This window comes from Lagopus muta, chromosome 2 (assembly GCF_023343835.1).
Source record: "Lagopus muta isolate bLagMut1 chromosome 2, bLagMut1 primary, whole genome shotgun sequence".
NCBI classification, from domain to species: Eukaryota; Metazoa; Chordata; class Aves; order Galliformes; family Phasianidae; genus Lagopus; species Lagopus muta.
In genome coordinates, this window is record NC_064434.1 from 24,122,848 (window position 1) to 24,135,327 (window position 12,480).

At 41.7% G+C, this 12,480-nt stretch overlaps 1 protein-coding gene across 37 annotated transcripts in view; it reads right to left on the reverse strand.

Annotated features, from left to right (window-relative positions):
- DST (dystonin) overlaps window positions 1-12,480 on the reverse strand; it is a 293,719-nt gene that overhangs the window by 248,666 nt on the left and 32,573 nt on the right. For 3 of the 37 annotated variants that reach the window (XM_048936452.1, XM_048936451.1, XM_048936437.1), the window contains exon 1: window positions 11,826-12,063. The exons of 30 other annotated variants lie outside the window; for them this stretch is intronic. In XM_048936452.1, coding sequence (XP_048792409.1) covers window positions 11,826-11,916 — 91 coding nt within the window. In that variant the 5' untranslated portion in view covers window positions 11,917-12,063. Of the gene's footprint in view, window positions 1-11,825; window positions 12,065-12,480 lie in introns of those variants that run through there. 4 more of the 37 variants (XM_048936445.1, XM_048936444.1, XM_048936443.1 and 1 more) reach the window with 2 other exon arrangements.

Genomic DNA, 12,480 nt, shown 5'->3' on the forward strand with positions numbered 1-12,480 from the left:
AGAATATAATGCCAAACTTCCATCATTTCTGGAATGATAAATCAAACTCCTCTAATTGCTTAACCTTCTCCGAGTTAAAAACAAAAAGGTGCATATCTTACTATCACAGAATTGTAGGGATTGGAAGGGACCTCCAGAGATCATCGAGACCAACCCCCATATGTATCTATGTATTCGTACACACACACACACACACACACACACACACACACACACACACAGAGGCTTTGGAAAGATTTTTTTTTTTTTAAATGAAGGAATGGGCTAAAAGCAACTCAGAAACAGCATGTAATCCTTTCACAGGCTGAAAAATGACTTACAGAATAGCTAACTCTTGAATCTTGGCTGCCTTCCGATGCGAAAAGAATGATGTGGTTTTCCAGAAATCATCAATGCATTCTGCATTTGGTTTGGAGAAGGAAGCAAATTTTAAAAAATGGATATTCTCTAGTGATGCAAACGTATTGAGACAGGAGGAAGTCCAGAATTTGAAGTCTCATAAACAACTATCAAGTCTGGAAAAATTATTAGACTGTGGCTAGAAATGAAATATAATTTCAACAGACAGTAAAAAAAAAATATTTGAAATTTTAAAAAAGATGAGCATCACTGAACTACCAAGGCCATCAGTGGAAAACTGCTTTCTACAGGCAAAGAGAAAAATAAAATCCTATGCCTGGAATGCTAGAGCTACCCAAAAGGAAAAAATAAGAATAAAAAAAAGTGGAGTGAGTTCTTAAACTTTTGTCAAAGACATTTAACATAAAATAGTAATGCAATAAAACATAACAAAAATGAAGAGAAGACCCAAAATGTTAATTATATTCTCGTTTCATATTTGCTAGCCTGACGAAACCAAATTGCAGAAAGAAGCCTTTATCTCACATAGCATCTAAACCATCTGTCAACACTAAACGTCAAAGTGATTGTGATAAGTACTGCAAATGTTTATTTATTGAGGAAAAAGAATGTGCAAATAAATCACCTTACAATTATTTATCAGCTGATTCATTAAGCTAATACTTGGAAAACAAGTCTTGGGCATTTAAAATGCAGTTAAGATGTAGAAGAGCTTCCAGGATATTGCATAATTACTTGTCCCAGTTGCATACAGCAGGTGAGCAGTGCTTGTTTTCATTGGCACTGTGGGGTGCAAGCAGAAACAGTAACTCTTACCCTGAAGAGCATTGCTTATACACTCAAGTGTGGGTCAGAGTACTGAAACCACCAGCAAACGAAATTCAGTAATTTCAAAGGAAGTGATGTTAATGATATTCCCAATCATGTCTGTCACCTGGATGTGCTCCCCTCTCAGCACTTTCACTGACAGGGATTAAACTCACCACTTGAAATGCTCTTGCAGTAGGACACCAGTCTGGGACTTAAGTCCCAGCCAGCTTTATATCGGGCTCTAGAAATTCAAGTGCACAACAGAAACTACTGCATAAGCACATAACCTCAGAAATCTTGTCCCACACACAGACACAGTTCACATTAGATTGATGAAAAGCTCAAAGATTTCTCTCCAGCTTCAACCTCAACTTGGGAAGGCAACAGATTTGCAGTAGCAACCAAGGCCTTGCTGCTCCCCAGGACCAGCACCAGTGCTCACCTGGTGCTCCATCCTCCAGCAGCAGGCAGGAAGAGATAGAAACTGAGGTCTCCTCTTTTTTTCACCACAAATGGGTGAAAAAGTCTGAGGTAAAAGCATGATTCACTGCTCTGTGAAGCAGTGCAGTGGGTGTGGAAGCACATCCCACAAGAAGTCTCTGAGAAAGAAAGTCCATCTTTGGTACGCACCTGGTACCTGCAGGTCCACAAGGAGCCCAGCCCACAGCTAAACTGTAACTTGAGTAATGGCATAAAGTAAAAAGACATTTGTTAGTAGAGCAGACCAGTACATGCAAAGGTGAAAGACAGAAAAACAGAGGTAGGTCAACTCAACAAAGCATACTGGTTGGAGAAATACAAAGAAATATTCTAACATCCATCAGAAATAATAAGACATCTATCAACGTTCCAGTACCACATCTAAATCTCCAACAGACTATTCACAGTGTTGCTCACTGAAACCACTACATCCAGGCATCTACTTGTAGTACCAACTTCAGAATATATTTCATACACAGAATAAAGATGATTGCCTGCTTTCTAGCGTTATTTAATTAAATCCATACATTTGGTATTAAATTGAAAATTACTGTGATGACGTACATGCTGTCAAAAGTGTAAACTTAATTCTTTAAAGTCTCTTGAGTATTATATTATTACCAAAGCTAAGGAAAAAAAGAAGTTTCAGTGTCATAGTCAATATATAAAGACACAAATGTGTATTGTTTCTCAGACACTAATTTGTAATGTTTACAAATTAGACTACAATGTAGATGATGAAGATTTGATGTTGCTCAGTGCTGTCTGGACTGCTGAATTGGTTCGATGTACAAAATCTGAAGGAAATGTACTCTAGTTTTTGCTTTTTCCGTGGATAAAAAATTTAAATTGAGCTGTCCCCTAAAGAACAGTCACGAGCAAGTCAAAAGTCTATGGGTGTCAGAGACCAAGGTAGCAAAGGGAGCCTTGTGATTGATGTGTACTACAGGCCACCAGATCAGTCAGAGCCTGTCGATGAGGCCTTCTACCTCCAGCTACAGGAAGCATTGCAATTGCAAGCACTTGTCCTGCTGGGGGACTTCAACCATCCAGACATCTGCTGGAAAAATAGCACAGCGAGCCATGGGCAATCCAGGAGGCTCCTGGAATGCACTGAGGATAACTTTCTGAGTCAAATAATTGACAGCCCTACCAGAGGGGGTGCAATACTGGACCTGTTGCTCACCAACGTAAAATGAATTTATTGGTGACATTGGAACTGGAGGCTGCATGGGCTGTAGTGACCATTCTATGGTTGAGTTCACACTCCAGAGGGATGTGAGATGGGTGAAGAGTAAAATTAGGAGGCTACATTTTAGGAAAGCCAACTTCCAGCTCTTCTGGGAGTTAGTCAACAAAAACACCCCGGGGAACTGTCCTCCTGGGTGAGGGTGCAGAGTAGGGTTGGCAGATCTTTAAGGAGGCTTTCTTCAAGGTGCAAGAGCTCTCAATCCCCAGGTGTAGCATGTCAGGAAAGGAAGGCAAGAGACCGGTGTGGCTGAACAAACTGAAGAGCAAGGAGAAAAGGTGCAGGCAGTGGAAACAGGGACAGGTACCATGGGAAGAGTATGAGGAAGATGCTCAGCTGTGTACGAATGAGGTCAGGAAAGCCAAGGCCCAGCTTGAACTAAACTTGGCTAGGGATGCCAAAAAGTATCAGAAAGGCTTCTACAGTTACCTCAACCAGAAAAGGAAAGTCCAGAAGGGTGTACCCTCCCTAGTGAGTGACACAGGCAAGCTGGTAGTGACAGACAAGGAGAAGGCTGAGGTACTTAACAACTTTTTTGCCCCAGTCTTCCCCGATGACAGCTCTCCACACAACCCTCTAACATTTGTTTTGGTAGGAAGGGATTGGAGAAGCAATGTTCCTCCCACTGTAAGCAAAGATCAGGTTCACAATCACCTGAGGAACCCAAACATCCTCAAGTCCATGGAATGTTCAGCCTGGAGAAGAGAAGACTGTGATGTGACGTGATAGCAGCCTTTCAGTATCTAGCAGGTAGCTACAGGAAAGAAGGGGAAAGAGTCTTCAGCAGGGTCTGTGGTGACAGAAAAAGAGGAAATGGTTTCAAGCTCAAACAGGGTAGATTTAGATTAGATACAAGGAAGAAGACTTTTAAAGTGGTGAGGCATCGGAATGGGTTGCCCAATGATGTGGTTGATGCCCCATCCCTGGAGACTTTCACGGCCAGGCCCTGGGCAACCCAATCTAGCTGTGGATGTCCCTCTTCATTGCAGAGAAGTTAGACTCCTTCTGACTCTAAGGATTCTATGATTCTGTGATATTTACATGAATCAACTTGATTTCATTTAATACATTTTGCAACAGAAAGAAGCAGCAAGTCAGAATTTGGGTTGTTATTCCCTGGGGTAGACTAGATCTGGCCTCACAAGGAGCGTATGGATTCTATTAACAAGGGCTCTATTTTAACAAATGGAAATGGGACAACACAAAAGGATCCTGTTGAGCATGATAAAATTATAAGGTAATTTCATCAAGGGACCTAATCAACTTTGGCTTTCTTCCTGTAGCTCATCTGTGTCTGTTCTTCTCTCCTTTATAGAGATGCTGAGCCAAATTCCACTTCAACTCTACTGTAAATTGGAAGTCAACAAAACTTATTTGCCAAAAAAAATTTAGCAATTGTTCTCTAAAAACTGGATAAAAGTCACAGAGCCTGAGAAAAATGCTTGCTCTTACTCTACAAGACAAAGGAAGAATCTGTATTTTCAAAAATGTACTTTTTTATTTCTAAAACCAATTTTCCTCCTGAAAATTACAATGAACTTTCCTCCAGATAAGATACTGTATTTACAATCCCTATAAAAACAGAGTTTTACTCTCATAACTAATCGGTTATACACAACACGATGATTCAGTTTCAAGCCATAAATAATGACCTGAACAACACATAGTCACTAAGAGAGGAAATTCAAAGGCACAAACAGCAGTGATGTTGTCTAATTTAAAAGTCATTAGGGATAGCAATGTAACTGCTATATATGCTTCTAAAAACATTTGCACTGAAACCAGGAGCACGTCAGCAAAAAATATCTTGTTCCCAGAAGTTGTGGACACCTGCACAGCAGCAGCACCTCAGGACAAATGCTTGAGTCATTTCCTAATTTCTAGGACAAAACATAAATCCTTTTTCTCTAGATTAAAAATTTATCTAAAGGAGAGGTAATTTAAAACATTAAATATTGATAAACATTGGTATCTAAGTTCCCAGCTCTTGCCATATTTAACAGAAGTTTTGTTCAAGCAAAATTGCAGTATCACAAGTGCCATTCTGCTTTAAAAAAAACCTCTTCTGCTAGAACTGCTCAGGATGAATTACTATTATTATTATCATTGCTGTAAAATGTCTATCCAAATTACCATGCACATTTTCCTCTTCTACTGTGCCTAAGAGACCTTGTCACATGAGGAGCTGTGTCTGTAACCTGATCGGGCAGAACAGAAGTCTGCAAACAGGAGGTGGGGGACCCTTTTCAGTAGCCAGTAAAAGACTTTCAGGGACTTCTCTGTTCACTCACATTTTCAGCAGCACCTTGTCTGCAATATCACTTCAAAAGATGTACAAACAATCAGACTTTTAGCCATTTTGTGACCTAAAACACATATGCTTCTCTCTAATCCCACTACAGAAGAGCCTAACTAATTTTAGATCCAAGCGGTGTAAAGTGTCATAGCTGCACAGAGAGGACTGGATCTCAGTCCAAAATGACTTCATTTTCCAACACTATTAAACTATTAACCCCACCTGATTGCTGATCTGTATTTATATGCGTTATAGAATACATTAACTAAATACTGTAATTTCATGTATTAGCTATGAAGCTGAAGTATAAAAATATACTGAAGAACCAATTGAGTTCAGGAGGGCCATGTGGCTATAATCAACAGCAGATTTTGGCCTATGCTACTGAAAAGCCCATCAGAGGCCTAATCCTCCTTGTCTTACAGAAATAGTCACACTAATTGTGTAATTGCAATGCACAGAATTTAACCCTCAATATATTTGCTCAGAATCTTTGTCCTTCATCAGATTTCTTTGCATCTATTGACAGTTTAACTGCACATAAATATAAAAGAAAAAAAAAGAAGAAAAAAAAAAGCACTGATTGCTTATATTCCACACACACAAAAAAAAATCACATATGCAACCATAATAAAATTAAATCAGGAAACAGGCTAACTTAATGCACCAAAGGCTAAATTCTAGTGTCCTAAACAATTACTGAGCAACAGTACCCAATAATCTTCAGCCCCAGACCTGGGATGAGCCTGTGCAGGTGGATGGCTGAGGCCAGCATGCTCCCAGAAAAGCACTGGAGGCTGCCTACACAGATAACTTGTAAGATCTGCTCTGAACATGCCTTCAGGATCAGACCCGGGGACTGAAGTGTCTTTGTGACTATTGTTTCACCTGTTTGAAAGCAGGGCTGACTGCAAGCATTCAGCACATGAATATTTTCACCCACCATAGAAAAATCAAGGCTTTGTTAAGTTGAACAGCTTTAATGATGTTTTACAGGAAACATTTCAGGCATGCAGCAATAAGCTGCATTCATATTTGACATTTAAAAATCTTTATTCTTTTAAGCCTGAACTTACAAAATACTTGCATTTAACTTTAAGCATGTGAATAAGGCTGTTTTTTATTCTACAAAGTACTTAATTCTAAGTCCATGCTGTAGTTCTAGCAAAATGGTGGAATACATTCTCTGAATTATGCATGCTTTAAACAGCGTGGAGAAAAAAAAAAGGAATATATGATCTGATTTTCATACAAAAGATTGCTAGAGATAAGCAAACTAGATCATGGTAAATAATGAAAGCTCCCTCACCCAAAAAGCCATCTGGTCACAACAAGCCTTTTTGTACAGTAATGTCTGAAATTGACTTTTCTCTTAATTTTTCCATGTTTCACCAACTCCTGGTTTAGGCCATAAAAAAGCCATAATTAATATTTCTGTGATTGCTACTTACGATGTTGCTGACTCAGTGGGAATTTGGAAGTACCAAAAAAGCTATTTAACAGACCTTCATTTGATCTCTGCCCCAATTCTCCTCTCAAAGATATTTGAATTTATACAAAATTCCACCTTGTCTTAGTCATCCAAGCAAGTATATTTTAAAGCCAAGGAGACAGAACCACAGATCACATACACCATCCAACTCAACTTCAGAAACCATCCGGAGATGTTCACACAGCCAAAGCCTCACTGAATTGGCTGGCATTCAGGTTCTCAATATTTGATTCCAACAAAATTAAGAATTCCTCAACTGATTTCAAGTAAACCTTTCACACTACTCAAATCAGCAAGATCTGGTTCATATTTAGGATGAGGCACACTTAAAATAATTCCATCCCCAAACAGTATGAATCAAAATGGCAGCAGGACTTTTTACTTAAAGGAACATTGAACCAAAGGAAGGCACAGGTTGTACATTTTTTATGTGGCCCAAAGAGTCAATTAATTTTGCCTGACTTCATAACACAAATGTCACTACTTTTCCATCCTTAATTGAACACGTTTTCTGTCAGCTAAAATACTTCATATTTCCAGGAAGGCTGACTTGCTGTAGGCAACACGCAAGGAACAAAGGAAGCCACAGTGTCACCATGCTGAAAACCTGGGTGCTGACAAAGGACTGAGTGATGCACAGCCAGGCAATCTACATGTACCTGCATTGAGCAGCAAATGAATGATCCTATTTCTCTGAATACCAAAGTGATCAGCTCCAGGGCTTGAAGGTAACAGCACCTGAGGAGAGGTGAGAGAATAACACCATCGATGGAAAATCCTTACACAGCCTGCAAAACTGATACCTATATGCCACCAGGTTTTGTTACACCAAAGTAGTAAGAAAAATTAGAAGCATTAAGTCAATTTCTCATGAGTATGAATATGTATGTTTGGTGGCCCTGCTAGGCAGGGGGGTTGGAACTACATGATCCTTGGGGTCCCTTCCAACCCGGGTGATTCTGTGATTCTGTGTATTTCTTTCTGAATGCAAAACCCAAAGCCCTGAAGCAGAAGCGCTGGCTCAGAGTCCAGACCAAGTTGTCATTAAGGCCCCTGAGTTCAAAATACAAACAAGAAGTTTCAGAAAATCGCTGATTTCAGAGCTGGGCCTAAGTCTGACACTGAACAAAGGCAGAAAATTCCAAATTCCTAAAATACCAAAGCGTCTTCGTTTTCAGCACCTGCTTTGAGCAAATGATCCCTTTTTGAAGTCACACTCACGGAGATGGATGATGAGCATTCACATTTCTGATATTAATTCAAAAAACACACCCAAACAATGTGAGGACTGCTTTACTTGAATCTACCCGCCATGGAGCAGTGCAGCACACAAGTGGCATTGCCCTGAACCCTACTTAGGCAACCAAACACAACAGATGACCCACTAGCTCTTGTCCAACGCCGACTCATTCCTCAGAAAACAGAGCTGCTTCAGCTGGAAACAGAGAATGACATTTCTTCAGCCTAAAGAGAAATGCTATTACTGAAGTAGAACAAAGTTGAAACTCAACCTGAGTTGAGTTTCAGCAAGCTGGCAGTATTCTAAAGAAGCAGCGGCCACGCGTCCAATCTGAAGACAACATTTATGTCACACCTTTCCTCTCATTGACAACAATGCAGGCCAATTGTATTCACAAATTCACAGCATTAAAAGGTCTGCATGGACCAGAAAACATCATATATTTTCAACTTCTATAGTCTATGTGGTATTAAGAACATTGTTGAATAACTGTAATCTCTGTCTTAGTTAACTCCATGAAACAGCTCTTTTCCAGAAAGAGCAACCTTGTTGTCATCATTAGGCAATTTCAATAATGTTGTCAAATAATTTTGACAAATGTGAATGTTTCAATAATGATGTCAAAGGGAGGAAACTTTGTTACATAATTGCTCAAAGTTTTGCAGAAAAGAGGGCTGTTGCAACTGGAATTTAAATATTTGCTACAGGAACAGAAAAAAAGAAAAGGGGGGGGACTCATAAGTCTTGATGTATTACTTAAGACCTATGCCAGAGTAAATCCAATGAATGCACTGTACGAAAAGACATTGATCTTCAGGTGCTTAATGCTCAAATCACGTCAGAATGCAACGACACACAACCACCATCTGGTAGAGATGGCATCTAATATTTTAAAACTCGAATGTATCCAAATCTACTGGACATTTTCTTATTGTGAAGTCAGGAGAAACAATTTATCAGTACGACTGCAGCTAACAATAATTTCATTATTTTTAGTTCCCAGGCAATGGTGATATGACAAACAAAGTAACAGACTGATTTTTACAGTTCATTTACAACCTCCCAGAGGAATCAAAAGCAGTTTTAGATAAAGCTGATCTCCTAGCTATATTTGTATTATTTCTCATCTTCCTGTTCAATCGCAAATAAGATATGAAATGTGTCAAATATTTCTGGCAAAATATGCTGGACACTTCAATGCCCCTATCGCAATAAAGGCTTTGCCTCCGTCAGCAGCACCTATAGAAATTTATAGCAGCAATTTGTGCCCTTAAGTAGCTTGACTGGATATGATCTCTGAATCCTCTGAGATAACATGGCTTTTTTTTTTCTCTATCTATTAGAATACTTTATAAATACTGCCACTGAAATAAGCAAATCAAGAAGAAAAACATGATGGCCAGCAACAGAATTGACCAGGAGTCAGAAAACAATATTTTCTCACACAGCAAACAGCTCCTCTGTGCTATCTCAGATTTAGCAAACAGTTGCCTAATTATTTACTGCCACAGCCATGGTCAGCAGGCAGTCTGGAGACACACACATACCCTGCTTTCCACCGTTAAAGCAACAAAGTCATTGACTTTGCACGGCCTTCCAGCCCTGTGGCCTATTCTGACCAGTGAAAAAGACAAGGAGCAAAATCTAAATTTTCTACCTTGAAACAGGGGAGTGATTTTTTTCCCCAAACCCAAAGGCCCGCATGTCTTAATGGTGTGGCATCACATGACCCCCGGCCTTCCAAGGCAGGCGGTGAATCCTGTACAGCTGACTCTGCTAGTTACAGCACTCAACAGCTGGGGCACACATAGTTTGGCACCCTGATAACGCCCGAAATGAACACAAGAGCATTCTGCTCTTGTGAAGAGGAAATAAACTCCTAAAAAAAAAGAAACATTAGCATTAACACTGGTGATTGAAGCTCACCTTAAAACCATGAAGGCAACATGTTTTGCATTTGGTTCAGAAAAACAATAAAGGCAGTGTTTACAGAACTGAGAAATTTGGAGAAATGGCACTCCCTCTTCAAAGCATATATTGTAGCAATTCTTTTCTGATTAGATCAGCTCCCATAGCAAGTCATCAGCACAACAATCACTGCAGTGAAGTCATACCACTGGGACTCCGATGGGAAATCACGAGCTGCTTGGAAACACATTTTGAAAAATAATGCTTTCTCCAGGTTTCCAATATATCATAATTAAAACAAGTCTGAATCTTCACCTTTGCTCCCAATGGCTGAATAAAACACACCTCAAACAGCAAAGCACGGCATGCCACTCAATGTGACACTAAAAATTAAGGCAGCAGAAATCGGATCCTTCTGAGCAATTTCAGGATTCAGCTATCACTGCAAGCACCATTTGCAGCCCCCACAACGCCAGCAACTCTAACACTTCCAGAGTTTATTTTTTATTAAAAATGTGAATTAGTTTTAGGAGTTTATTTTAATGAAAATCCATTTGCCCACCAACACTGAAAAACCAAATATCTCAGCCCTCGTGCAGTTAAGCTCTCTGGAATAAGGGAAATTAGGCCTGCAGTCCCTTCCAGACCTGTAAGCAAGCAGACCTGAGCTGAACTGCAAATATAGGGTAACGTGAAGCAGAATAGAAGCATTTTAAATTAGAACCAGGACAGGAAAATAGGTTCCATCAGTGTAATTTCATTTGTGTTTGGGTTTTTTTTGTTTGTTTGTTTCTTTGTTTACAGAGGGAACAGTCCACCCACTTATAATTTTTGCAAAAAATAATTTAGCTGCATACAAAGTAATTGGATGACATAAAAAGAAACTGAGCACAGAGTAAAGGCATCCTTTTGAAGATGATCTATTCCAAGCCATAATTGTTGCTCATCTAAAATGCACTAAAGCATTTCAGTATCAAAGTGGTGCACATGCTCCATAGCTGCATTGACACAATGGGCAACAGACACAAAGGAGTCATTAGCCAGTGCTGTTAATGACACGTGAAATGCAAGTGGCACAGGTACCAAGTATGCTCAGGCTAGCAGGTTCCCATTTCACAGCAGCCATCCAGACCGTTTCTTATTTTTCAAGACTTTGCCACAACCAACCAGGATTAAAGAAAATCTGCTATCAGCATCATCAAATCAAGCTGTCTTACATCATGCCACTCCCTTTCCCATCAGTGGGAACCATTTAACCAAAACCTTTACAACTCAATGCAGGCATGGGGCTGAAAAGCCACAACCTGTCACAATAAGTACTTGAGATATAAAATGGAACCAATCTTTTCCCCAAATATCACTGAAGGACTCAGCACAGCAAATGCCAGCATGTGATGTGACACCGTAACAACTATTTCTGGGACAAGGATCTGATCCGAGCTGTTTGCTCCAAGCGCTTTCACTTAAATTAAAATCAGATCTGTAACACTCACAAGAAACATTTTCACATTTTGTAGTGGCCAATGCTCTGAATAGCACTCTCGAATCACATCTCGCAAACGATATCTTCTATCCCAATTAGTTTCAAAAAGCCGTGTAATTTACATGCCTAATGAGCTAAATTTAGTTGCATGCATCTTTGTCGTGCTAAGTGCCTCTTTTTCCCTGTATTTCCCCTGCTTTCAATGACAAAACTCAGTTGCTACGTGCGCTAAGATCCTCCTTTGCCTGGCTACAAAAACAAGATTAAAAAACGGTGGAAAAATCAGCACAAGCTTTCAGGGCAGCTAAACGGACACTGAGACGCTGTCCGCATTTCATAGGGGAAAGTGGAGAACGGCGAATAAAAAAGAAAACCCATCAGCACCAGTCATCATCGCCTTTCTCCCCACAGCAGCAGAGCGCGGTGCGGGCGCCCCGCGGCCCCTCCGCCCGCTCCCTCCCGGGGGAGCAGCCCGCACCGCCGCCCTGCACCTGCCGGCCGCCCTACCTTTGTATCTCTCCAACACATCCTCGTAGGCTTGCAGGTACTCCTGCTCCTCGGCATAGAAGTACGCGCCGGGAGAGAGGTAGCCAGCCATGGCCGGGGGCCGCTAGCGGTGCCCACCGCCCCGCTCGTCTCCCGAAGGCAAGCAGCCTCGGGAACGGCCAAGAAGCGAAAAAAAAAATAAAATTAAAGGGGCGAAAAAAAAAAAGACTGCCTGCTGGAGGAGGGTGGGTGGAGGCGGCAGAGGAGGACGCTGCCGGCCTGGCCGAGGAAACGCCCATGCTCGGGTTTCAGCAGCCGCCCCTCGCAGCGCGCAGGGGGCGGCCCCAGCCCGGCCGCCTCCCGCCCGGCTCCGGCCCTCCGCTTCGGGGCGCGCCGCGAGCGCCGCCGCCGGCACTTCTCTGTTCTCCCCCGCCTTCCTCTGCCGCCGGCGAAGATCCGGCCCGCGGGGGGGCCCCGTGAGCAGGGAAAGAAGGAAGCGCCGGCGTCCCCCGGGAGCGCCGAGCCCCGCCGCATCCTCCCGACGCCCGTTCACGTACACGCTGCTCCCGAACCCCCGCCCGCCTTCTCACTGCCCGGGGGCTGTGGCCGCCCCGTCCACCGGGAGCCGCGATAACGCCGCGACCCTCCCACGGTCCCTGCAGCTTCGCATCAAAGT